The sequence below is a fragment of the Aspergillus vadensis genome (genome assembly GCF_003184925.1).
Source record: "Aspergillus vadensis CBS 113365 unplaced genomic scaffold BO88scaffold_31, whole genome shotgun sequence".
Taxonomy (NCBI): domain Eukaryota; kingdom Fungi; phylum Ascomycota; class Eurotiomycetes; order Eurotiales; family Aspergillaceae; genus Aspergillus; species Aspergillus vadensis.
This window is the reverse complement of record NW_020292069.1, coordinates 301,348-328,270: the sequence shown is the minus strand read 5'-3', so window position 1 is coordinate 328,270 and position 26,923 is coordinate 301,348. Positions and strand designations below refer to the sequence as shown.

Genomic DNA, 26,923 nt, shown 5'->3' with positions numbered 1-26,923 from the left:
TCGGAAAATGGGGCAGTAGGGATATTGTCGGGTACGTCTCTGGCCTTGTATAACTCAAAATGTCTTTACCTTCGTGATTGGCTATCACCAACACGACAATTGCCATGATATAATGGCAGCAGTCAACCGAGTCCCCTTTGAGACCCATAGAGAATGAAGTAATCACCACATCCAATCTCTATATCTGAGTGCAGTAGCTTCCGTCCCATGGTTAGTGGTTGTGTGGGTGGTGTCTTAATTAGTCTGCCACACCTCATCGGAGAAGTATGGAACTGTTCACACTTGATCTCCATGTGGAGCTCAGCCAGTTTGGCATGATGCAGCCTTGTCATACAATGGGGCCTGCATCCTGTCAAACATGGGTAATAGGCACTTGTGATTCTTTCCCATGCTTCGTTCGAAACAAAGCCTCATGCGCTAGAATGCGCTAGACCCAGCGTGACACTGGATGTCAGCGTGCGTTCTGCATGTGCTTCTTGCAATATATCTAGACTTGTTTTTCAAGTAGCCAAACTTTCGTTAGCTTTGGTAGGAGAAAAAGGCAAATTAAAAGTAGCGCTTATTGAGTATAGCTTCTCCGTTATCTCTTCATGTCGATTGTATAATAAATACTATTTATGAGTACTGTGAGAGACAGAATTCTGCATAGAATGGCTATACAGATAAGCAGGCTCTAGTCTGCTTACGGAAATATCATTCTGTCATCACTGGAGATAAGCTTGGCTGATCTTTTCGAGCATACTGTGTCTACCATCTATTGATTATATTGATTGTTCGCAGGCAACCAATCTCTCCCTCTCATTCTTCTTCATATATTTATTATCCTCTCTTTCTTCTTTCTTTTATCCGTTTTACCCGTTTTAGCTCCCCTTTTTTTCTTTTCTTTCTTTTTTTCTTTTCTTTCTTTTTTTCTTTTCTTTCTTTTTTTCTTTTCTTTCTTTTTTTCTTTTCTTTCTTTTTTTCTTTTCTTTCTTTTTTTCTTTTCTTTTCTTTCTTTCTTTTTTATTTTCCTGTCTTGGTTTTCCCCTCCACATTCTACTTTCCTCTTTCTTCTCCGAAGAGTTACAGCTAAAGCCCTAAGAAGAGAGAAAAAAATCATCATAGATATCAATGTAAGAATTTTCTAGTACTACAACCTCAACATACCGATCTTAGTAGCGGGACATAGCCACCTACTGATAATTCCGAATCCACCTTCACCGATGATCCTCCCCACTAATTGCAGGATTGTACCCGCACAGGAAGTGGAGCACATAGCGGCAGATGGCCGCTTTCATTCGTCCGTTCGCCTAACTTCGAGGCTTACTTATCTACGAGATGGTGGGTGTTGATGAATAACAAGTTAACAACACCCACGTACTAGTATTTAGTTTCATAGTTAATTACTTAGCTTGTGAGGCTATGCTAAATCACTGGCAATCGAGTTCTGGGCTGTGCGTGTCTTTGGCAATATAATGGAATATTTCCTTTCAGATAATCCAACATTGTGTGAACTATTATGAAAGGAAGACTGGGGGTGGAAATAATGAATGAACGATACGATAATACTATTGACTATTGGGTGTGGGAACTATCGTTTGTGCCAATCCGAAAGTGAGGTTCTATGTCATTTCTAGGTAGGGTCGAGTATTTTGAATGGGTGAAATACTGATATGCTTAGTGAAGAACCAGGCGGGAAATCTTAGTAGTCTGGTGCTGTCACTATCGTCTCTTTTTGCCATCATACTGTAGTATAGTGGTTTCTTGCTTTGAATGAGGAATTTATTCTTTAGGGTGATATTGCTTTCATTGGGAAATTATCTAAAGTATACAAAAGATTCAGCAATGAGAAATCCAGCATGAAACGCTTGCAAGACATCGAGATAAAACGCCTGTGCCTATGATCCAGGGGAATATCAGTATCGAAAATCGCAAGAAATCAACATAGGCGCCGCGCCCGTAGCTGGGATCCAGGTATACCAGCATCGCAAATTGCAAGACATCAAGAACAACGCCTGTGGCTGGGCAATAGGAATACTAGCACCGAATCCAGATAAACGCCTATGGCTTCACTCCAGGAAGATGCAATGAAAAGAACATAAAATGAGAATGACAACGCCGGCCGGGTTTTGCGCTACCCGATGCCACCTATGCACTCGGCAAAAGTAATGCGACACAGTAAGTAAGAAAGTGAATGGAGAAATTTTCTTTCCGCACTCTGTGTTTTCATTTAGCGAGGGGAAAACACACTGATCTTTCAATCATTCATAGCCCCCTTTAACTCACCCTTGTATTTGGATCTTGCCTATCATCTCACTCTTCATCGTTCTTTCCCAGAAAGTCATTCCCGGGGACCTCAAAGCAGCCCTTTAGGGTGTGCATGAGGTCCCCTTCGCGAAGATCGACATAGATCGTGCTGATGAGCGTACCAATCGTCTGTTTCTCGTTAGAAATCGCATGAGGAGGTGAGAAAGTTGGATGATCGACGACACCCTTGTGCATTGGGACCTCGAGAGTCTTGCGTACATAATTGTACAGTTTGATGGACGAGGTGCAGAGATAGTCGGGCGTCGATGGGTCGAGGAAGTATTTTTCACGCGTCATCTCATACTCGTCGCACAGCTTAGACTTGACATCTTCCTGCCAAAGCAACATCTTGCCTGGAATATCTGCAGTCTTACTTTCGTCACACTCAACCGTGATCAGATCCAGGACGATTCCAAGTGTATGGGTTGTTGAGGTTGCTGCGCGACTGGCGAGTCCGAGATTGGAGTTCTTTCCCCAGTGTTGCATTAGGATCTTCCAGATCTCGTCTTTGATGTGCGGGATACGTTCTTCAGGGACCACGTCTTTGCACATGGCTGTTGTTGTTTCGTCCACGGAAGGCTTTGCAGATTTTTCGAACTCGAGCTGCAGTGTGCGTAGGTCGAGAGCCTGGCACAGCACATAGATGTGTGTTGCCATCATTAGCGAGAGGATCTCGACGGTGTCACCTGCGTAGCGGGCCGTGAGGAGAGCCAGTGAGTTTAGAGATTGGTTGTGCATTTCTGCGGATTGGACGAAATTGCTGACGGGGTGAGCCAGGTATCCCAGTTCGCTCATGTACGATGCCATGTTGATATCGATACCCTTGAAGGCGAAAGACAAGTTGGGATCGTCGGAACAGAGGTTGGGAGGTAGACCTTTGCTGAACATCGGGTTAAGCAGTTCGGAGCATTGGGCGAAGATCATCTTCCCGAGCATTTGCATGCAGGTCATGACTTTCTCCATTGCAGACGTGATTGAAACTGCCTGATAGTTGCCTCCGTGATGCACCTCGCCATTAGCAGTATCTAACAAGGGATTGTCTGTGGTCGAGTTCAATTCGCATTCCACTTGGCGTGTTGCGAGAATCAAGGATTCGATCTGTGGACCTATCCACTGCGGAGTGGTGCGGATTGCGTAGCGATCCTGAGCGAGTCCAACTTCTTCGGGGTTTGAATTAGTGGCTAGCTTGGAGTACTTGAGGAGGCCGTACAGATTACGTGCCACTTCCTTCTGTCCAGGGTGTGGACGAGTGTTGCTGATGAATGGATGGTAGTTACGACGGCTCCCGATCAACGCCTCCGTGCACATGGCGGTTGCGACTTGAGCGAATAGGGCCAGTTGGTTGGCTTCGAAGAGCACAAGACTTGCGGCTCCAGCGCTGAAAGCAGTTCCATTAAGCAGTCCAAGACCTTCTTTTGGAAAGAAAGAAATGGGCTTCAGGCTTAGCTTTGCGAGGGCTTCGTCTGAAGGGAGGATGACATTGTTGTGCTTCGGTCCAAGGTCCACAAAGATGTCGGGATTTCCTTCAATTGTCCCAGCGATGTACGCGAGAGGGGTTAGGTCACCGGAAGCTGAAATGGAGCCGCGCAACGGAACAACAGGCGTGAAGTCAGCAGCGGCCAACTTGAGAATATGACGAATGGCCACTGGGCGCACTGCCGAATGCCCATTGATTAGACTGTTGCACCGGACCAGCATGGCTGCCTTGACATAATGAGCGGGCATGGAGTGTTTCTTCATGCGATCTTGGATGGGGGTGCTTTCGAGCCCCTGCTCAGCGGGGAGAAGCACACCGGCATTGTGGTGCTGAACCAGTGCCTTTTGCAGAGCACGATAGTTGTCGGAACGCGTGTCGGCACTTCCTCCGAAGCCAGTGTTGACGCCATAGACGGTATTACCCTCCTTGAGATGCTTCTGGAGGAATTCCACACTGGACTGCATCTTAGAGCGAATGGTGCCATTATCGCAAACGACAGGCGTCACCCCATGTCTGAGGTAAGATAACGAGTTAGCTAAATGCATCCTGGGGATTCCATCAAAGCTAACAACGTACTTAGCAACAGCCACTACTTCGGTCAGATCCAGCCGGCGACCATTGACACTGACGATCTTGCCAGCTATTATGATAAATCCCAGCTTTGCCGTTGCACCCAGTACGTATTTCGTGAAGTCTTGATGTTTATTTTTACCTGCGCCAGCTTCATCGACTGCTTGCTCGACCTTCAGCAGTGCGGACAGCATATTCTCAGCCTGGGTTATGAGACTGCTGTCGTCAGGTGACAGGTTCGTTGGAGTGTCTGCCATCTTGACTAGATGAGTCTCTTGTAGCACTCGAAGCGTTGTTACTAGCACCGTTGATACAGAAGCGCAATTTGATGAACAGATGTTCGAACTCAGCGTATCTTTGTAAACGAAGTAGTCTGAAAGGGATGCTTGTAGAAGAAGTGTTGATGATGATGAAGATGGAAAGGAGATGAGAGATATGATGGCAACAGACGCGAGATGAATCCAACACTTAGCGAGCCAGTAGGCATGCTAAGCGAGATACATGGGGGTTTAATAGTGAATGCGCGCTCCCTACGCATTCTCTACACGCGCTCTGGCAATACAGTATCATGACTCAGTGTGAACTACTGGTGCTTGTGGCTCTGATGACGGACGATGGCAAGAGTAATAACCTCCTAGTCGGCGTTAGTGGAATCTTTCCGTTTTCATGTTCACACTTCTCCTCTGTCCGCCCTTGCTGCGTAGTGAGTCCAATACCTCAAAGATGACACCGTGAATTATTGCCTGTAATAATCGCCGCTGCCTATATGAAGCAGCAGACTACAGCACGAGTGCTTCGGATAAGCTGTTCAGGGGTTGGTGGGATTCTCCGGAGCCCTCTCTGGGGTAATCTAGACTGCCTGAAAGGTAACATCACCTTTCCACACTCATGATGCACTGCTGTCGTGAACCAATGTATCCAGGTTCGCACCGAGTGAGTGAGTGGGGGTTGGTGAAGATATTCTATTAGGCTTCCCGCGAAGGTCTCGGCTATCAGCATGAGACTTTCCTAGACCCTGGCATTAGAAAGCAACCCGACTTAGAAAGAGAGTGGTGGGAAACTGAGCCCGCCAATGATGTGACTGCCAGCCCCAGGACTTCCCGCTTCAACAGCCACACCATCTCTTATGTCATCTCTACACTCACCACTGCCTATTCATACCCTGTTTATTGTTGGATCGAGGAGTACATGCTGCTCATAACAAGGAAGAAGGGCCTTCTCCGCAATCTAGACCCGGGTGTTGGCCTAGACTATTCTTCGCATCGGGGTCCTACCTCTCCTCAAAGGGCTCGTTTTCCGTCAATCAAATACCACGTCTAGATCTCCCTAATAGCAACGTACGTGTTGTTCCTGGTGATAGTGAGCCGAGATTGATACCGGTCGACAAGCTGGGACTTGGGCCTACCATCACAGTAAAACCCATGATTCAGGTAGTTTTTCCGAGCCGCTGATGTGTTTACCAAACACACGGAAAGTATAGGCTTGTCAGCAGTTCATTTTTGTGTGCAACACAATTCCCAGTCGGTATCGTAAGTGGAAGTTGGAGTTGGAGCGCAAAATGCCACCGTGGTCTCCTGCAATCTCACTTGTGTGTGTGGCATGCTGAGTATGAACCAACTGGGTCAGAGCAGATCTAATTCGACTGTCAGGGATACGGATCTGGGGCATCACAACCTATCTGAATTTTACAATACATCAGATAAGCCCGTTGAAGGAAATAGATACTACGCAAGTGGTTGTGATGGTGAGTTGGATCCAGTTGATTGCTCACTTACCATCAAAAGCCTTCCCTGTACTCTCCAGCCTAAGCCACCTTCGAAGACTGGCCCTCGCTGCAGGTCAGTGTCGGGCTCCCAGTAAGATAGCGTGCCTCAAGCCCATGCAACAGATATGTATGGTGCTACAATCTGACGTTGTAGATGAAATGAGAGCCGTGTCAAGCACGAAGTAGTCCTAAAGGAATGATGCGGCTCTAAGGCGAAGAAATGGCACGGAGAGACCAATTTTCTTGACTTCATCATAGGTGAATCTCACCCTAGCAATTGCCCATGCAGCAACGCGAGTCGACAGGACCAGGAGATAGACAAATATGTGCTGTTTGGTACGTTTGGGTGTATGAACACACAGAGTGCAGGAATGAAAGGGCAAGAATTGCAAGACTACAAGCAATTAGACTTACGCGTCTGCGATGGACCCTGGCTCCTTCCAGGGACATATTGCTTTCGGTTGGCGCACAACCTGGACCCTACTGCCAAGAAACCCTCGTAGAATGGACGACGGAAAGCAATTCCCGGCCTTGATGATGAAATTTCCGTCGCGGTAAAAGTGGCCTATGAGGACCGAATCCCGGCACACCTGCACGTTGCGACACATATGCAGGGCTATCACATACATGAATTGTTCCAGTCCTCTGGTCTCCTTTGCTTTTTGACTCCCTGGCAAAGAGCTGGCAAAACAAAAAAAAAGTACCCTATTGCATACTATGTCAGTGGAAGAGAGCGGGGAGCCTATACAGAGCGACTCCTAGATGTTTTTGATAGGTAAAGAGAATATCCGTCGGTGTGTGTCATGGTTCAAGTTTCGCTGCATGCGGGATTTAGCCCCAGGGGCGGTTACTGTGGCGGCCGCGTCATCTGGCAGACCAAGCCGTATTAGAATCTGGTATGATCGATTGTGCTGCTGAGGGACGCCATTCACCAGCCTTCTTGCGAGGATGGCGCTTCCTATTGACAGATGCACGGACCAATTGACAGGAAAAGGAGAAGCCCGGAAAAGCCGGATCCGACACGAAACAGTTGAAGGGTGGAAATTGGAAAAGGGCCCGCACCTAGGGTCTCGAGGTTGACAGAAATAGAGACACTATAGGCGTGGATAGGTTTCTAAACCTAATGAAATCAACTTGAATTCCTGGGTTATACCCATTGCGATCGTATCGCATCCTTTCTATTTTGGCCCCTTTGACTCGCAATCATGGGGAGTCCGCGAGGCCGCTGCGGGACGCCGACTCGCTCCCAATCCTTTGCCCCGGAGGTCAATGAGCAGCAGTCCACTGCAACAGTGGGAGCCATACTGGTAAGGCCCAATATTGAGAGTCAAGAGTCAGTTATCTGATTTCGTCAAGCCTGCCGATCGCATGGAAACCGGTAGCGACGTAGGAGTGGGTGGACCGCCAGTGAGGAGGCGACTGTGAGGGTTGCGAAGATAAAGTGAAACATCCCGATCGGATAAATGGGCCGTGCAGACGGGTGGCCAATCAGCTTACGCAGCCCATGGGATCTGCATAGGGCCACGCCAGCTGCTCCAACGCGCTATCAAATCCAAGGCTTGAAACGAACAGATGCCACAACCAGACAGCCGTCCGTTTCATTCATAGTAGCTCGCTAGGAAAGGGTGACGACTGGTCCAGACCCCATTTGTCGTCATCTTGGACCATCCCATCACGTCCAACCCTGCCATGCAGGAAACCAAGGATAGCCTAACAAACTTCCGGCATGGACAGATGCCAGAGAAGGGTGAAAGTCTTCTCTGGAGACTCTAGGGTCCCTCAGGGTCCCATCGCTGTTACTTTCCCTATTCCATGGGTCCACATCGTGGGCTCCCCCAACTTTGAAGGGGAAAGCTCTGTTCCGAGTTCAAATACAATTTTCTCAGCGAGGGGTATTATGTAGGACCTCATTACAACGGCCTTTTTTTTGATGGATAGGAAGTGAGGGTATTGGTATGACTATCCCCCACAGTGATTATCACATCGTTGTGATCATAGCTTTCACGATGATCTGTAAGCGGAAGAGGATGCTGCTGCACATAGACACTGACCACAGCTGCTGTTCTTCGAGATGGACCCACCCAAATAACGTAGAGTCAAGGACCCGCCATCGTTGGGCCCCCAAGAACACACCAAAGCTAACTAGCTTTCCGCTTAGTTAGCACTAGGACCTGTCGACTGTCAGTGTCGAGAGTCGAGACTGGACTGACCCACTAACTTGGAACAGCCACAGCGGCAGGAAACAACTTGATCGAGGACGTCAGCTCCGTTGCATGTTGGTTGTCATTGGACTGAGACTAACAACCAGTCGCATTCATCCACCGACGATCTGAGGCACTTTTTGAGGCTTTCCGTATGTGTGGACTGAGTATGGTGGGTGTATGATGCGGAGAAAGGCAACCAGATAAAGCAGTACCATGGGAATCATAACGGAACCGCAAATAGATCAACCGCCGCAGCCAGGATCAAGCCACCTCCAAGCGGCAGAGGGGCCAAGGAGGGAGAGAGGAGAGGACGAGTCAGCCATTGTGAATAGGCGATGAAGAGATGAAACGCTGGGGGGTCGGCTGGCCCGTGACGGCCTTCAGGGCGAGCCGCGCACGTGGGGCCGCCGCCACAGCTCCAGCCAGCCAGAGTGACTTCTCTCTTGCCCTTTCTTCCTCTCCATCAATAGCATCTTCTACTACATCCTCACCTCTCACGGATCCAACTACCGGCTTCATGCTTAACCGACCCACAGAAGCCCAGCAGGTACGTTCAAACCCTATTTTACATCAGCCCTGCCCCTGAGCCACTCTCCCACCCCCACAAGCGCCAGGTCTGGCGATCTATGCGGTTCTTGCATCTCCAGCATAACCTGATCTATTGCTGACAGTCGACGTCTCAGATTCAGGCGGGCCGAGCTCGGTGACAACAGTGCATGACGAATGCTTGGTTCCTCGCACGCATCGCAGCAATGGATGGAGGTGGTCATCGCTGGGTCTTAGCGGCTCAGCGCTTCGAGAGTGCCGTATAAAAGCGTCCCTTTTCCCAACTAGAATCATCCTTCATTCAGCTCAAATTCTCTTTCCTTTGATCTCAACTACCATTCCTTAAGAAGCTGTGCTTCGTACCTTCATTTCGCCTTCTTTTTTTCTCACTCACTACTACAAATCCATCACTCTATCCTTTCAAGATGAAGTTCACCGGAATTGCTTTCGCTGGTCTTATCGGTTACGCTGCCGCCCTGCCGGCCATGGGCGCCCAGCAAGACTCTGCTCCCAATGGTATTCAGGCCAGCGGAGCTCCCTCCTTCCAGGGTGCTGCTCCCTCGGGTTCCCCCCTTCCCCTTCCCTCGGGTGCTCCTCAGGGTCAGGGCCAAGGCTTCGGAGGACAGGGCCAGGCTCCCACCGTGAGCCTGGGCGATGCTCCTCAACCTCCTCCCACTGGCTCCGCTGCCCCCGCTCCTTCCGGAGCTCCTCGCGGCCACAAGAGACGCCAGCTCGAAATCCCCGCTTCCGCCTCTAACGTCCCTGCCCCGACCGGTTCCGCTGCTGCTGGAGGTGACTTCGGTGGTGTCGCTCCCTCCGGTGTTGCTGGCGGCAACGGCGCTGCTCCTTCCGGCTCTTTCGGTGGTGCTGCTCCCTCTGGCGCCGCTGGTGGCAACGGCCCCTCTCCTTCTGGCTCCTTCGGTGGCCAGGCCGGCCAGTCTGGCTCTTTCGGCGGCAACGGTGCTGCTCCCTCCGGCGTTGCTGGTGGTAACGGCCCCTCTCCTTCCGGCTCTTTCGGTGGTGCCGCTCCCTCCGGTGTTGCTGGAGGCAACGGTCCTTCTCCTTCTGGCTCCTTCGGTGGCCAGCAGGGCCAGCAGGGCCAGAGCGGCTTCGGCGGCCAGGACTCCCAGTCCCAGGGCCAGTCCCAGGACTCTCAGTCTCAGGGCTCCCAGTCTGAGCGCTCCCAGTCTCAGGGATCCGACTCCCAGGGATTTGACTCCGAGGGATCTCAGGGCTCTTTCGAGCAGGGCTCCCCCTCTGAGCAGGGCTCCGGCTCCAGCTCTTTCGGTGGCAACGGTGGCGCTGCTCCCTCCGGTGTTGCTGGCGGTAACGGCCCCTCTCCTTCCGGCTCTTTCGGCGGTGCTGCTCCCTCTGGCGTCGCTGGTGGCAACGGTCCCTCCCCTTCCGGCTCTTTCGGTGGTAACGGTGCTGCTCCCTCTGGCATTGCTGGCGGCAATGGCCCCTCTCCTTCCGGCGCTGCTCCTTCCGGCGTCGCTGGTGGTAACGGCCCCTCTCCTTCTGGAGCTGCTGGTGGTGCTCCCGCTGCCTCGGGTGCTCCCGCCGCCGCTCCCTCGGGTGCCTCTTACTAAGTCCATGCGCAATACTTGGGCTTTGATCGACAATCCGCACCTTCGAATCATCTGACGCTGATGCATTAATTCCACCGAGGACATCGACAATGCCATGGTGATGGTGTGGACCGGACAATAACTTTGGATGAAGGTGTGATGGATTGGACGTTTGTGTATATTAATTCCTCAATAACCAGTCATTCGTTTGACCAGATCTGGTAGAAGATAGAATTTGGCTGAAATGTTCTCTGAATGTATAGTCCGTAGTAACGTAGCGCTATCAATCTCGCTTCCTCTAGTTCTTTTCTTCTCTCCCAAGAGACTTTAGAAATATTTCCATGTGTATTAGACCCACTGAACTATTTTACATTCGCTGTAATAGAGTTCACGATTGTGGCAACACGGGCAATGACACAATCATTCGTACCAGATAGTATACCAGAAGACACTCCGTAGGAATAAAAAATATCTTAGCCATCAACAATCAGGAGCTAAAGAAGGCTGGATATACTAATCAATAAAAATCCAATTCAATTTGCTTTTTAAAGTTTAGTAGATAGTAAGACTGTGTTGACTGAACCTCGCAACACAGTTCTAGACCTCACGTATCCTACCTCTATCACGAGATATATATAGTACTCCTTAGTAGTAGTACTACCAGTAGCAACCCCCAACTTCAATACTACTTAACTGAAGTGAAAGACTCCTAAACCTTTCGCACTTGCCCCCTATCTCCTACCCCTTCCACACGCCCATCATCACGACTAGAATCATCCCCCTCACTCTCACTTCTCCCATCACCATCTACCACCCCCTCAGCCTGAACCACTTTCAGCCTCCTACAAAAACCACCCATTAGCAAACCATCCAACCACACACCACTCCCCAGAAAAAAAAAATGAAGATAAATGTACCTCTTCCCCTCCCAAATCTGCAACCTCCACGTCACCACCGTCGAAATAATCAAGATCACAGACATAATCGTCACTGTAATAAACCCCTTCCGGTACTGTGGGGCATCTACCTGCTGCCACACCACCAGCGGTAACCAGGCTTGGAACACGTACGCCATTTCGTTCATGCTGCCGACGACGAGCGCGCGCTCTTCGTTGTCGTCTGTGCAGATTTCGTGGGCCCATCTTTACATTATTTAGTCGGGTTAGTGGGGGATTATATGGGGGATAGGGATGGGATGGGATGGAATGGGTGTAGCGTACGCCATGCATAGTCCGCTCAGGCCGTAGCCTGCGCCGGAGAGAATGTAGCAGGTCCATTTCCAGCCTGTGGGGATGTTCCAGACTGCTAGGGAGACGTAGCAGATTATGTTTATGCACTGGGTTTGGGGTGTTAGTGGTGCATGGGATGTGTGGTAGGGGAGGTGGTGGTGGAGGGGGCGTACAGCTCCGATGATTATGCAGGGCCAGCGTCGGCCTTGGAGGATTGTGTCGGATGTCCCTGATTATATTCTTGTAAGCGGTGCTTGGGATGGGTTGTGTCAAGGGGGGGAAGGGATGGTGCGTACATGCGTAGATGAGGGTCGTGACGACCTGCACTGCGTTTGTGGTGGTCGGGTAGGCATTGATTTGGCCGACGGAGTATACGGGGTTGGTGGAGTCTTTGAGATATCTGCGAAGATAGCTTTAGTCATAGTCCAGGGAGCTTGAGGAAGTAACGTACTGTTGAAAGACGGGCTGACTGCCTGCTGCTCCGTTGTTGAATGTGCTAGGCTACTATCAGCTTGTCATATTCATTGAGGGCGGGGGCTGCCAACGCACATGTATACGATTGTAAGCAAGTAGATGTGCCAGGACGAAAAGATCTTTTTCAGTTTTGATTTCGTGTACGGTTCTCTGTCTTTCCGCCCTTCGAATTGCATCCTTTTCTGCGCTAGCTTGACTTCTTGTTCGCTCAGATAAAACGGACTTGAGATTTCGGGGACATCCGGCAAGATGAAGAAGCCGCTGATGGCTACTGGGATTGAGATTATTCCGTCGATCAAGAAGAGCCTGTCTTGTTAGTTGATTGAGCGTAGTCAGAGCGAATTGAACATACCATTGCCAGCCCTTTAACCCTCCCCGTCCGCCGAGATGGTACACCGCGTCCATCAGGTACCCCGAGAACATACTCGCAATTCCACTGCTGGTGTGGAAGATACATGATCGCTTTGCGGGCTCGTCTTTGCGATACCATGATCCGATGATGTACTGCATTCCGGGGTAAAAACTACTCTCGGCAAGGCCTGATTGCGTTAGTCAGAGATAGGCCAAGGAGGGATATGTCATACCGATGAAGAAGCGCAAAACATAAAAATGCGTCGCATTGGTACTCCGCGATAAGGCAAATGTAAGTACGGTCCATAGCAACTAGACATTGTCAGCATAGTTCCCTTAAGTATATGGACAACCATACCTCCATCGCCGGAATCCAATATCTAGGCCGTATGCGTGTTAGAAGCATGTTACTTGGGATTTCACCAATCACATAGCCCACTGTCCAGCATGCTTGCATGTAGTTGAGCTGGTTGCCGTATAGACCGAGGTCTTCCTTCCTATGGCTTTGTCAATGGGGGTTGGCCATGAGGTTGAGTGGTGTGACGAACATTCCGGAAACGAAGGCATTGTTGATATTGATTTGGTCGAGATACTTGATAAAATATCCTTTTCCACGATATTAGAAAAGTCCTTCCGACTAGTTGAAATTAATGGATGCCACCTACCAAGCGACGCAAATGTCAAGATAGCTGAATCCAGCTTAAAGAGCAGTCTGCGCTCCTCGGGAGACTTGTCGAAAGTATCCCAGATGTAGCTAACCCATCTTCGCTTGGGCTTTGCTTGGACAATGCCACTTGATGTGCCAACGGCCCTTTCTTCAACTGTAGCTGGCGATGGTGCCATGATTATTCCGGTCTTAATCTGGGTTCACGATGACCGGCGGAGGAGGCGGGGGGAGCACAGAGAGTACAGTAAGTTTTTTTGGACAGCCCGCTGTACTGCATGATGTTTCACATGATAATCGCACATATTTATCCCTGTTTTAAGCTTGATAGCAAGGATTGATGTGATGATCTGGATGCCATATCTGATGGGCGCAGGACCGCACAGACCAATGCATCATCATCCACCACATTCACGCAATATCTGCGGGGGTTTATCCTGTCAGATGTAATGATGAGGAAGAAAGATAACGAGCGTGTCTGCCGATGTGCGGGGATGGTAAAGCATGTCAGGTCCGCGAAGGATGAGTGGTTGCTCATCCATCCTCCGGAGCTCGTCATCCAGATCTCGGATGATGTGCCCTATGCATAGGCGTGCGATGCCGGCCGGTTAAAATGTCTACAGCCTTAATGGAAATGCCGATCTCGCCTGATAAGCTTGTATTTGGTGTTCTAAGGTAGTGGCAATGCCTGCGTCTAATTGTGCCATCTACACTGAAATGCAAACTATTCTATAATTTGTCTAGCTGCATACCTCCAACACCGGAAGCTCGCCGATGCCGCTGTCTCGTCTCCGGCCAAGTCCCAGCAGCATATTGGTTCTCTCTCTCTGCGCGGCTTTCGCCAGATGCCAATTGTCAGAATGTGCTTCGATCGCAGTGAGACCATACTTGGCTCTGTATTCGTTGATCCACTCCAGTAGGTCAATCACGTAGTATTCTTCAATGTCCTTCAACGAGTGGAAGCGCTTGCCACTGCCCTTCTCCTTGACTCTACGGGCGTATTCGTCTTTCATTTCGCTCTCCGCTGGTAGCTCTGCAATTCCAGCGAAAACGTTTGCTACAGCTATCGCTTGGAATTCGAACAGCGTAAACGTCGCTGTGTAGTAAGGGACTCCCACGAATGCCAGGGTTGGATCTGGGATGTAGAAGATGTCTTTGTGTAGGTTATGCACCTGCGTCCCGTCAGTCACTAAGACTGTATCACTCGCTTTCTCCGCTGGTGTCGCATCGTCGTGATATTCCGACAGAAAAGGCAACGTGATATGGTATCCGGTACAGATGATGATCGCATCGATTCCGCAAAGCGTCTGTCCTGACTTCAGGTGTACCTTGATCGGCAAAGGCTCGTCATCTGCAGCAGTCTTCGCCTCGATTTCGAATCGTTCTATCTCGCTCACTCTCGTACCATTCTCCGGAAGCACACTGGATGAGATATCGAATTCACCGTTCCTTGTGCTTTGGTAGACTTTTTTGGCCAACGGACCGATTTCTCGAGCGAGATCCGTTGAGGACACCCCGCCTCCAATAAGCAAGACGTTCTTAACATGGTTATTGGTTATTATTATCCTAGAAATTGAGCGTAATGTCGTACCTTGCCCGCGTAAGGGTTCGGGTTTCTGTACCCCTTCGAGTGAGTTATGCGCGACGGCCACTGTGCTTTCGCCTTGGACAACCCAGGGGTATCTGGAACGCGAGGCGCATGATAGTGGCCGGAAGCGACTATTACCGCGTCGAATTTCTATTAATGAAAGACTTAGTATTTTCTTCCTCCTGGAATGGTATAACTTACAGCAGTCTCCTCCTGTTCCTCCAACGTTCCCGATTGCGTGGTTTCCTTCAATGTCGACCACGTAACGTCCCACTTGCGATCAACCTTGCGCAGCCTGGTCACCCGAGCGCCGTATAATGTAACGCTTTCGGCACCAGCCTTCTTCGATGTGTCCTGGATGTACTCCTTCATCACCGTATGGCTGACAAACTCTGGCGTTCCTTCTGGCCAGGCATTGAGTTTAACCCGCATCAGCGATGTGGCCACATTGTTCTTGAGTCCATCATAGCATGGCCTGATAGTGTAAGCGATCGTACGGGAAGCAGATCAAGATACGCACCCTGGTGGAGCGTGCTCCAATGACAATGCATCAGCATGTCTGCGGTCCTCGTCTCGATGTCTCTCCGAGATAGATGGCTTCATGGCGGGGTAATTCGGTTCCAATGGTTTTCTTTCATCGTGAAGCCTGATGGAGTCGTTAGATCCCGGTTGCTCGACACACCACTGAACGAGGAGGGATTACCAAACGCCACCTGCTGCATGGTTCCGTTCAAAGACAGTGACGTCGATCCCGTGCGCAAGAAGGTGGGCCGCGGAGACGACACCGCTAATGCCAGCACCGATCACGGCCACTTGCTGGATTTCACGAGTCATGGTGGTTGTTGGTTATACTGTCCCACTCACAACACAATGGTATGGCATAAGAGACATCTAGTGAGATCGAGCCGTCTGATATGTTCCTAATGAATTGCGAAGGAATATGGAGCCAGACGATATCGTTATGTTAGTCAAGTGTGGTGTAATAGCAACGCTACCAGTCGAGGGCTGGCCACAGCCTGTCATATCTGAGACAGCTCGAACCGAGCTACTAGCGATAACCTAGTTCCAAGCCAGGAGGAACCTGCAGCAGCGTGTGGTACGTCTGTTGCTTATCAATAATTATGAAGAGGGGATGAGGCCATCGCATCCCTGAATGATGCTCTCCGGAGACCCCGTTAATGGATGGCCAGGCTTGTCCACTGGGATAAGCGGAGATAAGAAGTCATCAACAAGAGCATACTCAGTAGAAAAGAGGGGTACAGGCGAGAGATGCCGCGACAGCCGTTCAAACTGCCAATTCCTTGGTGGTGGGATGCAGAAGGCGCAATGATGGGTGGTGATGATGTGATCGGATCCCGTACCACGACAATGATGATGAGGGGAAGTGATCTTGGTATGCAATAAGCTCTGCATAGAAATATCATGCTTGAGCGCTGTAGAACCGGAAAAGACAGACATTATAGTCAGAATTCATAGTTCAACTGGATCATCATGGCTCCTGCTCCTATTGACCCCAGAATAGTTGATGTTGCGGAACCTTTGAAGCAAACGCTTCCGCTTCCACCAGCATCACGAAAGCGCCTCGAGAAGGCAGGTATCGACCTGTCCGAGGGATACCCTTACAGGCCGTCTCGTCCTTTGTACCTAGACGACGTCTACAAGATCCGCGATCATGACCGGGCCCATGTGGACCCAGGCACCCGCGCGGACCCAGAAAAGAAGGCACTCTTGTCTGCAGCCAAAGAAGTCATCCATCTGACCCGACACATTGGCACGGAGATTGTGGGACTACAGTTGAAAGACCTGACGGACCAGCAGAAGGATGAGCTGGGCTTGTTGATCGCTGAACGGAGCGTTGTCTTCTTCAGGGACCAGGATATCTCTCCCCAGCAGCAGAAAGAGCTTGGCGAATGGTTTGGCGAGATCGAGGTCCATGTAAGCCCATTATGCCTCTCCATGTCAGTATCTAGTGGACTGACTGAGTCGCGTCTTTGTACAGCCACAAGTTCCCCAAGTACCTGGCGTCGCCGGAGTGACAGTTATCTGGCCAGCTCTGCAGGCAACGGAGACTCCTGCTAACTTCCGTCGCCCTGGAGGAGCCTCACGTTGGCACACTGATCTCGTACATGAACGTCAGCCTGCAGGTGTAACACATTTGCATAACGACACCATCCCCAGCATTGGCGGAGATACGCTCTGGGCCAGTGGCTACGCGGCCTACGAGAAGCTGTCGCCTGCGTTTCGTAAGATGATCGATGGTAAAACTGCCATCTACCGATCCAGCCACCCGTATCTTGATCGCGCCCATCCAGAAGAAGGCCCGAAATACGTCGAGCGTGAGCATCCCCTTGTCCGCGTTCACCCTGCCACAGGTTGGAAAGCGCTATGGGTGAACCGAGCCATGACCGACCGCATTGTTGGTCTTGACAAGGCGGAGAGTGATGTTATCTTGGGGTATTTGTGCGATGTATATGAGAAGAACATTGATATCCAGGTTCGCTTCAAATGGAGCCCTGGGACAAGCGCACTATGGGATAACCGGTCAGTCACTTTGCATCTTAAGAGCTCTCGAAAGGTTCTGACGTATGATAGTATTACCATCCACAATGCCAGCTGGGACTATGAAGGATCTGAGCCTAGACATGGTACCAGAGTCACGGCGCTTGCGGAGAAGCCGTACTTTGATCCTAATGCTCCGACTAGAAGGGAAGCTCTGGGACTGCTTGATCGTGCTGAAAAGGAAGAGTTGGCACGAGCAAACTGAGATTGGAACAGCAACTTTCGACTATGATCAAATGTGTGGCTTTGGGCAATTGAACGCGACACTGTTTGCTACGTTTGTGATATACCGCGTGACCCCGACTCACATGATAGCATTTACTACCAGTCGTAGTCTCTACAAGTCAAAATCACTCTGCTACATCCATTGCTTTTTAAGCCTCGTTGTATTCTTCTCTGCTTAGGCTCAAGCCATCTTATTTTCTAGGGGTCCATAAGTCGGGGCGCAATACATACTATATGTTGCCGTCACCAAGGGTTGCTCGCGAACTATGCAAAGTGCTACTATAATTGGGCCACTGTTGCCCAAGGAAGTCCCATGTTTCGGCATTTACAAAGGACTTGTCTCCTACGAATCGCCTAAAGGTGACATAAAGGAACTCGGCGGTGAACACCTGACTTACTGTGTATGCCAACACTCCTTCGCGTCCAGTTTCATTCGGTCGCGCACTGGTGTTATTGATGGCTCCGTGTGGTAGGGAACTGATTCCATTGTCGGTGGCTAATGTGCCACTATCCAGTAATCTGGGCTATTTATAGTCGCAAATCATATGGTGTGGGTGAATCTCACTTCCGTTGGAGAATATACATCCAGTGGAAAACCTCAGGCGCGTAAGCAAATGACGAAGTCTCTCCTTGGAGTGCTTTGAAAGGCGTCCGGGAAACGACGGTCCAGTATTGGGCCATATGAGAGAGGTTATCGAAGCGCATGGTCGAGTAGGAGAGAGTGACCCAGAGGGCCCCTTTCTGCACCAGAGGTGCGAGGTGTAGCCCCAATAGCTCCACAGGAGACAACTCTATCGCTCCATGTTTATCCACGATCTCTTGTACCGTCGGGCATGTACTCGACGCGTCGGAAGCTAAAGGGAAGGTAACGGACGTGGATGTTGCAATCGCATCGCTTGTGCTTTTGTCGAGAATGACGTCGAAGGGCGAGGAAAGAGCTAACCTAGAGACATCAGCCCAGGACCGCAAGTTAGCTTGCACCCAGCCCATCGCATGTGAAGGATCCCTTTTGCTCTCTGTCTCTTGTCCAAGGCGAACGGCTTCGGCGGAAAAGTCCACGTTCTATCGCAAAGATGAGTAAGTAATGTTCCAATGGCTCAATGCGCTATCACGTCAAGCACGCACCACGATGCCATTTCCGGCCCAGTTGCGCTTAATGAATTCATCGCAAAGTTTAACTCCCAGCTTCGAGATGCCTGGCCCCAGATGGAGCACTCTTGGGTTCGTTGCCGAGCGGCTCTCCAGGTGAGATACTACCGCATCGATGAGCATTTCTCCCGAATTCAGCCACTCCCCGACATCCCGACCAGTGGCAAACTTCGTATCCCAGAAGGTCGGATCATCATAGTCGGGGGTGCCTGTTATTTTGGTGTAAGTTCTCACATTTGGCGGGGCAGCCATGGTGTGCGAGAAGAGAGGTTTGACGGTCGGCCAAACTTTGTTTGAAACGGACTGCGGTCACGTGAATGCTATCTTATCTCGGCATTGGCATATGATGGATTTGACATTCGAACATCAAGCATTAGAGTTGTTTGATAAGCGTTGGCTGATCTTTTTCACAGACAAAGCTGTACTCAATGCAGGATTCATAATGGACTACCGAAAAACGTTTATTTAAACCGAGGAGTGCTGGCAGAGATTGGAAAGATCGTGCACATGGAGCCAATCCACTGGTATTCGAGCGCATAGCTTTACTAACTATCAATATGAGACTATTCAGACTCTCCTTCAAGACCTGCCTTGTCGTTTCCAGTTGCGCAAGCTTACTCACAGTATCTACGTTAGCGAAGTGTGGTTTAGTCGCCCTTCACACTATGGATACTTCCATACATTTCTGTCGCAGGCATCATGAGTATTACAGATGGATAGCATCTTATGAATTTGTGTGAGAGGAGAGGACTGAGAATCCATCTGTGACAATTGAAAGTCATTCACTAAGGATGCTAGAAACATACACTTCTGTCGAGTTGCAAGTTTCAAGGGACCCCTAATTTGCGGTCCTTGAAATATCGACACATGGATAAGGCTTTTCTTGGGAGCAAATTCCAGCCGCTTTTCCGATAAATCCTAGGAGACCTAGCTTGGAGCTCTCTACTAAGCAACTTTCAGTTAAGTGGCGGCATGAATTACACATGAGACTTTCATCCCATCCTTGCATAAGTGAAGACGTCAGCGTGCAATGGCTCTGCAGTTGCGGGGAAGGAGCTGGAATGAAGTAAATTCACCACTCGCATGCTGTTAATTCCGCCGGCGCAGTTGCCATACATGTCCCATCCCAAGTGATCGCCGTGTGCTTTGTACATCTACATACGAGGAAAGAATCTACAGTGTGAGCTTCTCGCATCAGGCCATCTGCACGCGCGGTGCTCGTCAATATGTCTGCATTTATCGCGGGGAAACATACCCTACCGTAGGCAAGATGCAAGCATTGCTGCCATGGCATGGTCAAACTTACGGCCTGACTCTGTTCATGGTACTCAACGCCTCTCATGAAACCGGCAAGTCAATCTACCGGTGTCTACAGATCCCAATCTCGGTGTCATATATTGAACTCAATCAGACGATTATAGTTTTGTTCCCTAGTGCCAGTCAGCAATTGTCTATGTGCCTACTCGGTATAGGCTGATCTGTAGAGATACAACACAGTCCTTCACGGTACTTCTGCTTGGGCTACAGCGAGGCCCTAATTACTGACAACGCCACCCTCATCCCAGCCCATGTGAAGAACATCCTATCACATCGAAAAGCGCCCAGTCTGCGACAGATGTACCTGTGAAGTACTCGATCGCTTGGTCGGTATTGCATGCCGTACTTGGTGATAGCTCACGCCCGTTCCAGGGGCGAGAGAGCGCCAACACCGGACAGGCCCAACGATGACCTCCAATCACCACCCTCCAGAATGTAACCTACGAGACACGGATCAACAAAGACAGGGATGACGAGAGGTCGAGCCAGCTGTTACTGTATTGCAGCTTCTCATCTGGTGACTACCCCGCATCCGGGTTACGAGGAAGAGCATATAAACCTTGTGTCACCCGGCCAGACAATAGAGGGCAATACCCTTCCAACTCACCTGTGTTCTCATCAATATCAGGATCAAGAAATCTCGTTCTCTCATTGTCTCTGCTGTAACTACCCTTCCATTATCAAAAGAAACTACAAGTATATCGACTATACAAGATGTCGACCCCTGCTATTCAAGGTCTCTCATCTGTGGGCTCGTCTGTCGGTGCATACTCTAGACAGCAGCTGGCCACTTTGAGAAACAGATTCTTGACTACAGGTAGGTTTTTCCATCATAGCAGGAGGAGTATGGTAAGAAGAAAGCTATTCTAATAGCCCGTTCAGAGAAGCGCAGGAGAAGGGCACAGCTCATCTCAACCTCGTTTAGCGTCCACAAGCCGGTCTGGATTGCTGCAGGGGGCGCCGCTTACACGACGATGGGCGCGGTCTATCTGACGCTACGCTACATGCGTCGCTTGAAATAAAGTCCACCTCCTCCGCGAGCGAGTGAGCGAGCGTGTCTGGTTACCGCTATTGGTGCTTTGAAAGCCACGAAATAGAGGAGGGGACTTGTCAGAGACAGCGATCTACATCCTCATTATTACCGACCATTCATTTCACATCATTTCATTATTTTTTTATTCTCGATTTTATTTGGGTTACCCTCTAGGGTCAGGTACTTTGGACGGCACGGGATGGAATATGCAACAAGGAGGGAATGGAATCATGACATGACGGGAGTTTTACGCGTTTTGGGTTGCATTGGACCAATATTCATCATGTATTTAACAAACATACAAACACCAACGGCACCAAGAAATGATCATAAATACGAGAAACAATTACAATAACTTGATGCATCAATAGTGAGGGGCAGACACTTCTAATCCCTGTTGTGTCTTTTTCATTAGTTTATTACCTGTTGGCCAGGGGTGGTGGCACTCGTGTGATCATCCTTTCTTCTCTTTCACTGGAGTGTCTCTGGCTGCCTGTCTGTCTGCCGTGTATTAATACCAGCTGCACAATAATGCAGCACACGCGACAGGGGTAGTAGTCAGTCAGTCAGTCAGTCAGTCAATTAATACAGTAAAGTAAGTAATCTACATCAAACCCATTGGATCACACCACGCTGCGTCAGCGGCTGTCCTCATACCACAGTACTACCTCTGAAGTACATTCTGTCTGCGGTGGTGGTCTGATCACATTCATCTATCCTCATCCCCTACTTTGTGAAGTTGAGTCCTCTCATCGCAGATTTCATAGTAGCTAGCCCTTATCCACAATAACTTCTTAGTATATCCATATACTACTACTCCCCCCACAAGAGCTTAAGCACCCACTCCTCACACTCCACGGGTACCTAGTACTACTAAGTACCCGTCATGGCAAAAGTGGGCCACAACAACTACTTACCCCAGATTTCCACCAATTTATTAAAGTTTCCCTTTCGTCGCCATCCTCCGACCCATCCGTACTAGTAACCTTCAAAACTAGGGATGACATCCGTGAGGACAGAACAAACACCGTCAGTCATGGAGGAGGGGGGTTGGGTCACCCGATCATTGGATGGGAAAAGCAGCGGTGGCTTTGTTCTGGCGATGCAGTAGGTACTAGACTTCGACTTACCCCGCCCGACGTTGACCAGTCAGAAGTGGTGGGAATGGGCTGTGAAAGGTTAGTTGTTGTTGCATGATCATCCCCCCGGATCCTTGGCACCCCCGCAACCCAACCGCCCATGGAATGCTGAATGCTGAATGCTGAGCTGGACTGGACTGTTGCCTTGACTGGTCTGGTCTAGTCTGGTCTGGTTTGGGGTGGCTATGTCGGTAGTACTGCAGAGGTACTTCGTGGGTACTTCAGGTGGAGTTCGGCTAGGGGGGAGGGGCCGGTATCTACCTAATTTTATTGCAGGTTGGTTGCCACTCTTAGGAGCTTGGGTGGTAAATGGGGGGCGTTGCGGGTTGGCTTCATGGGGAATATATTGCTTGGTGCTGATCACTTGTGCTGCGGACTACCGTGTTGGGCTGGGTTGCTGGGGTAGTGAATGCTCAGAAATTATGAAGGTAGCCTGTATGAAGTCGAGAATAGACAGTAGTAGACAAATAAACCGATAGTTACACCTCCGACCGATGAATATTGTTGTGTTTCACAAGGATCATGAATACGGACATATGCAGTTGCAGTATTACAAAGGGTCATATAGCCATTATTTACCCAGACTTTCAACAGCAAGGCCTGCTGGCCCAATGGTAAGGCGCTTGACTACGGATCAAGAGATTGCAGGTTCGAATCCTGCGTAGGTCATTCTTTTTGATTTTGCTTTTTTGTATCCTCGGTCTTCCCGCTTCCGGATCCACCTGTTGCTGAACACCAGCAGCCATAGCAGCGGTCGCACTTTTGCTTCGTCTAGATTATTGCATCGGTTTGTTGATTATTTGCTTGTATTTCCTAGTACTCACCCACTTTTGATAATAATGCCGATGATTGAGTGATGTCCCAGCCTGAAGAATGCTCGTCTAATCATAACCTCGCCCTAGTGGTATATCCCTGCCGTTATTGAAATATGTACTTCGTCTACCTACTGTCATTGAATCTTCTGTCTATAGTCCATATGGATTCACCGATCACTGCGATGATACGCCCCTAGGGGTATCTTGGTTGAACTCCTTGACTAATAGGCATTAGTCCCATGCTACATTGGGAACCACGAAATCACTCTACCATATAGCTGGAGAGGGAATCCTGCAAATATAAACCGAGCAACCATCATCGGTGTCTACATTGCAAGTATGAAACAGCCACTGATGGCCCTTTACAGAGACCAGAGGGCTTTGTCGAGTCGCTGCTCTCCATCTATCATCGGCAGAACTAGCTACAACTGGCTGAACAAGCAGATATTGAACGTCTTGCATGTCATAGGGTTCCTAAGCATGAGAAGCATGATGTTCCGTTTCCTCCAGGAAGGTCTTAGGGTTGAATGCTGGTAAGCACTAATGACGAAGCATTTGGTGAGTATGACCCTGACTTGTATTCAGATGACTTGTAACAGACCTGGACAATCTAGAGCCTCAGTCAAAGGCGCCCTTCATCGCAATGATCCTATTTGTTTCCAACCAAGCCAGTGATTGAGGAGATTCAATCAGTGACTACGTAAATAACCCTTCTCCATTGCAATATATGTCCTCCTACTCGGCGAAGCTCGCAGTCTACTCAAGAGTATTGGGAACGCCCTCTAATGGCCTGGCTGTTCTAAGGCTACCATTCCGGGATACTATGCTAATAATCTACACCATCCGTCCTCCTTCGAGGGATCTTATGAACATCTCCTACATCGGAAAGCTGTCACACCAAACAGCAGATCGGCAAGCCCTATCACACTGTATTTGATCTACACAGCGAAATTGTGAGCATAATGGTCTCGAGCAGCATAATATGCAGCCCACAATTCAATTCATAGGGCAATAGTAGTATTCTTGTCTCGGTAACAATGGAACCTGGGATGTCGACACCTATATAAAAGTAATAATAGGGTATATTGATGGAGAGAGAAGAAAGAACATAGACGCTATCCCAGCTAACTGAGATAGACTCAAACCTGCACGTAAAAACAGAGGTACTGCTAAAGCCCGAGCACTGGACCTCCACTCCACTAAAAGAAACAAGTCGGGGTAAACACCCTTCTCAGTCCAGATGATCATCATCAAGGAAACAAGTCCGAGTTGAATCGGAGAGTTATCCGCATGACTATATCTTCCTCAATATACTACTAATCAATGCAATTCCAATCTCTCGGTTCCTCCAGTCCTCTCCAATACTCCAACTTCAACTAATTACTCAATATCACCACCAATACAACAATTGCAACATGCCCAAGCCAATAATCCTCCACCTCGGCGACCCCATCGCCTACAACCACGACCTCTACAACGGGCCCCTCTCCACCCGCTTCACCATCATCCAGGACACCTCCCCGACGCGAGAAGCTTTTATCGAGGCCTTAAAGACCAACAAGTATACACTTTCCCCTCTCCTCCACCCCCAAAAACGAAGTTTTACTAACAAACCCCCCAGATACGGCCCCATCACCGCCCTTCTCCGCCCGCACTTCTCCTCCGGCAAAACCATGTCCCCCTGGGACACCGAACTGATCTCGCTCCTCCCACCGGGCGTAAAGATCTTCGCCTCCGCCGGCGCAGGCTACAATGACATTCACATCCCATCCCTCACAGCCCGGGGAATATACTACACGAACGGGGCGGGCGCGTCCGACGAAGCCGTCGCCGACACAACACTGTACATGATCCTGAGCGTATTCCGAAACTTTACTGCGTCTCAGATGGCGGCGCGGTCCGGGGATGTGGAGAAGTTCATGGACTGTCATCGGAATTTGGCGGACGTGTCGGTGAATCCGAGGGGGAAGGTGTTGGGGCTTATTGGGCTGGGGAGGATAGGGAGTGAGGTGGTGAGGAAGGTGAGGGGGGCGTTGGGGATGGAGGTGGTTTATTATGATGCGGTGAGGGTTGAGGAGAGTAGGGAGAGGGAGTTGGGGGTGAGATGGGGGGGTGGGGTGAGGGGCGTGTTGGAGGAAGCGGATTGTGTGTCGGTGCATTGTCCGTTGACGGAGGAGACGAGGGGGTTGATTGATGGGGAGAAGATTGGGTGGATGAAGGAGGGGGTGAGGATTGTTAATGTGGCGAGGGGGGGTGTGGTGGTTGAGGAGGACTTGGTGGAGGGATTGAGGTCTGGGAAGGTGGCTGCTGCTGCGTTGGATGTTCATGAGTTTGAGCCCGTTGTTGATGCTAGGTTGAGGAGTATGGAGAATGTTACTCTTACGACGCATATTGGGGGTGGGGCGGTGGAGACTAGGATTGGGTTTGAGAGGTTGGCGATGGAGAATATTTTGAAGGTGATTGGGGATGATGGGGAGGTTGTCGGGGAGCCGCTTACGGCTGTTAATGGGGAGGAGGTTAGGGAGGTGTGGGAGAGGATGAGGAGGAAGTAGTATTGTGGGAGTATATGGTTATGGTATGAGGTGTAGCTCTAGTTCAGATAGCTTCCTCCGGTTTCCTCGTGGATCAAATCGAACATTGGCTTCGCGCTGAAATACCCTGCCATTGGCGTGCCGACGGACTTGTATGTGAATGCTGCATCCGCTTCGTCTACCTTGACGGTCTGTCCACCCCGGCCTGCGGCTGCGGCGTCGGCCATGAGCTGCACGTAGCAGCACTTCTCCAGACTCACGAACCAGAATACAGTTTCCTCGATGGACTGTCCTACTGTCAGAAGGCCGTGGTTCTGCAGCAGTGCGGCCTTCTTGGTGCCTAGGGCTTGAGCGATGCTCTTCCCTTCTTCTTCGGCAAGCACGATGCCGTTGAATTGATTGTACAGGACAATGTCCTGCTCTGGTTAGTTGTAGGTTCTGTAGCTAGAGGGTGCCACTGACATTGTAGAATGCGCACGCATCCTGCGTGATGATATCCAGCGGCCGTCCGAGAGTACAAAAAGCCCGTCCGTGAATGCTATGGCTGTGCGCAGCGCAAAGCACGTCCGGCCGAGCAGCATGAATGGCCGAGTGAATCATAAAAGCAGCAGCATTGAGTAGCCGGACAGGTCCGCCGCCAATGATTTCCCCGGCATGGCTCACATGGATCAAATCGGATGCCTTGATCTGCGAAAATGCTAGGCCAAAGGGGTTCACCCAGAGTGTGGTTGGGTCGACGGGATCACGAAGTGTAATGTGTCCTGCCACGCCTGGAACAGAAGTTAGTATGAACTGCCAATTCTATCGAGCCGAGGTTATTCGGATATATGTAGTAGGGATGGGTGATGATGGCATACCTTCATCGTAGCCATTCTTGCCGAAAATGCGGAATGCGGCTGCCAGTCGACCTTTGAGGTACTCGCGCTCCTTGTACTTGTCTTCGAAGACTGGAGGCCGTGGGAATTTCTGGGGGGTGTTCTTCACTTTGGCGGCTTCGGCAGCCGATTCTTGGGTGGAATGGGTTTGGACGGGAACCGGAGCAAAGATGGTGGTTTCGGTGGCGGTGGGAGGGGCCATATTGGATGTAGTAAAGAGACTGAATTAAATCAACTTGATGGTGGGGGGATGGCAATCAATGCAGGGTTGTGATGATGAAGGAGGAAGGGATGAGGGGAAGGGAAGAGGAAGAGAAGATATGCTTATCTGACCAGCGCGGGGTTGAACCAAAGCAAGTAATCAAGGTTACCCGACGGATCTGAACCGAGGTTGCACCGCATCGCTATGGCAGCTCGACCAAGTTTGGTTCATGACTATTCCGGAAGTGCCTGGATTTGGAAACACCTGGAACTACCCTTGAAGTGATCTGTCATACAGCCCGTGGAAGTCTCTATTCATTCTCATGCTAGAGGATGTTCTACTGCTATATACACTCA

The 26,923-nt window shown here is 50.0% G+C and overlaps 10 protein-coding genes and 1 non-coding gene across 11 annotated transcripts; 6 read left to right on the top strand and 5 right to left on the bottom strand.

Moving 5' to 3' along the window:
* Positions 1 to 2,292: 2,292 nt before the first annotated feature.
* Positions 2,293 to 4,590, bottom strand: BO88DRAFT_397605 (aromatic amino acid ammonia-lyase; the record flags this gene model as incomplete). The annotated part of the gene is made up of 2 exons (XM_025705293.1): positions 2,293 to 4,276; positions 4,340 to 4,590. The coding sequence occupies 2 exons, from the start codon at positions 4,588 to 4,590 to the stop codon at positions 2,293 to 2,295; spliced, it is 2,235 nt and encodes a 744-aa protein (XP_025558183.1).
* A 655-nt stretch (positions 4,591 to 5,245) lies between these two features.
* On the top strand, positions 5,246 to 6,601 carry BO88DRAFT_419587 (uncharacterized protein; the record flags this gene model as incomplete). The annotated part of the gene is made up of 8 exons (XM_025708400.1): positions 5,246 to 5,266; positions 5,303 to 5,600; positions 5,654 to 5,763; positions 5,809 to 5,862; positions 5,960 to 6,077; positions 6,118 to 6,171; positions 6,357 to 6,434; positions 6,468 to 6,601. The coding sequence occupies 8 exons, from the start codon at positions 5,246 to 5,248 to the stop codon at positions 6,599 to 6,601; spliced, it is 867 nt and encodes a 288-aa protein (XP_025558182.1).
* Positions 6,602 to 8,556: 1,955 nt separating this feature from the next.
* On the top strand, positions 8,557 to 9,132 carry BO88DRAFT_182158 (uncharacterized protein). The gene is made up of 2 exons (XM_025701751.1): positions 8,557 to 8,849; positions 8,986 to 9,132. The coding sequence occupies exons 1-2, from the start codon at positions 8,646 to 8,648 to the stop codon at positions 9,007 to 9,009; spliced, it is 228 nt and encodes a 75-aa protein (XP_025558181.1). The 5' UTR covers positions 8,557 to 8,645; the 3' UTR covers positions 9,010 to 9,132.
* Positions 8,983 to 10,615, bottom strand: BO88DRAFT_182155 (uncharacterized protein). The gene has a single exon (XM_025701750.1). It carries the CDS (start codon positions 10,531 to 10,533, stop codon positions 9,256 to 9,258), a length of 1,278 nt encoding a protein of 425 aa, XP_025558180.1. The 5' UTR covers positions 10,534 to 10,615; the 3' UTR covers positions 8,983 to 9,255.
* A 510-nt stretch (positions 10,616 to 11,125) lies between these two features.
* On the bottom strand, positions 11,126 to 16,049 carry BO88DRAFT_397603 (putative FAD dependent oxidoreductase; the record flags this gene model as incomplete). The annotated part of the gene is made up of 17 exons (XM_025705292.1): positions 15,426 to 16,049; positions 15,243 to 15,368; positions 14,924 to 15,197; positions 14,726 to 14,872; positions 13,887 to 14,672; positions 13,136 to 13,331; positions 13,019 to 13,076; positions 12,829 to 12,967; positions 12,704 to 12,782; positions 12,472 to 12,658; positions 12,195 to 12,425; positions 12,097 to 12,141; positions 11,942 to 12,045; positions 11,819 to 11,874; positions 11,637 to 11,752; positions 11,334 to 11,558; positions 11,126 to 11,258 (listed from the first exon to the last, which is right to left on the bottom strand). Exons 1-17 carry the CDS (start codon positions 15,554 to 15,556, stop codon positions 11,126 to 11,128), a joined length of 3,033 nt encoding a protein of 1,010 aa, XP_025558179.1. The 5' UTR covers positions 15,557 to 16,049.
* A 164-nt stretch (positions 16,050 to 16,213) lies between these two features.
* BO88DRAFT_491559 (TauD/TfdA dioxygenase family protein) lies at positions 16,214 to 17,486 on the top strand (the record flags this gene model as incomplete). Its single annotated transcript, XM_025712870.1, has 3 exons — positions 16,214 to 16,657; positions 16,722 to 17,263; positions 17,315 to 17,486. The coding sequence occupies 3 exons, from the start codon at positions 16,214 to 16,216 to the stop codon at positions 17,484 to 17,486; spliced, it is 1,158 nt and encodes a 385-aa protein (XP_025558178.1).
* A 581-nt stretch (positions 17,487 to 18,067) lies between these two features.
* BO88DRAFT_397597 (uncharacterized protein) lies at positions 18,068 to 18,907 on the bottom strand (the record flags this gene model as incomplete). The annotated part of the gene is made up of 2 exons (XM_025705291.1): positions 18,068 to 18,568; positions 18,632 to 18,907. The coding sequence occupies 2 exons, from the start codon at positions 18,905 to 18,907 to the stop codon at positions 18,068 to 18,070; spliced, it is 777 nt and encodes a 258-aa protein (XP_025558177.1).
* A 1,779-nt stretch (positions 18,908 to 20,686) lies between these two features.
* Positions 20,687 to 20,994, top strand: BO88DRAFT_458206 (uncharacterized protein; the record flags this gene model as incomplete). Its single annotated transcript, XM_025711030.1, has 2 exons — positions 20,687 to 20,789; positions 20,855 to 20,994. The coding sequence occupies 2 exons, from the start codon at positions 20,687 to 20,689 to the stop codon at positions 20,992 to 20,994; spliced, it is 243 nt and encodes an 80-aa protein (XP_025558176.1).
* A 1,747-nt stretch (positions 20,995 to 22,741) lies between these two features.
* On the top strand, positions 22,742 to 22,813 carry BO88DRAFT_t250. Its single transcript has one exon. It is a non-coding gene; the product is annotated as a tRNA-Arg (tRNA).
* Positions 22,814 to 24,305: 1,492 nt separating this feature from the next.
* Positions 24,306 to 25,511, top strand: BO88DRAFT_397595 (D-mandelate dehydrogenase-like dehydrogenase; the record flags this gene model as incomplete). Its single annotated transcript, XM_025705290.1, has 2 exons — positions 24,306 to 24,520; positions 24,581 to 25,511. The coding sequence occupies exons 1-2, from the start codon at positions 24,375 to 24,377 to the stop codon at positions 25,509 to 25,511; spliced, it is 1,077 nt and encodes a 358-aa protein (XP_025558175.1). The 5' UTR covers positions 24,306 to 24,374.
* On the bottom strand, positions 25,493 to 26,648 carry BO88DRAFT_438826 (class II aldolase/adducin domain protein). The gene is made up of 3 exons (XM_025709686.1): positions 26,348 to 26,648; positions 25,953 to 26,260; positions 25,493 to 25,906 (listed from the first exon to the last, which is right to left on the bottom strand). The coding sequence occupies exons 1-3, from the start codon at positions 26,565 to 26,567 to the stop codon at positions 25,550 to 25,552; spliced, it is 885 nt and encodes a 294-aa protein (XP_025558174.1). The 5' UTR covers positions 26,568 to 26,648; the 3' UTR covers positions 25,493 to 25,549.
* Between the last annotated feature and the right edge of the window lie 275 nt (positions 26,649 to 26,923).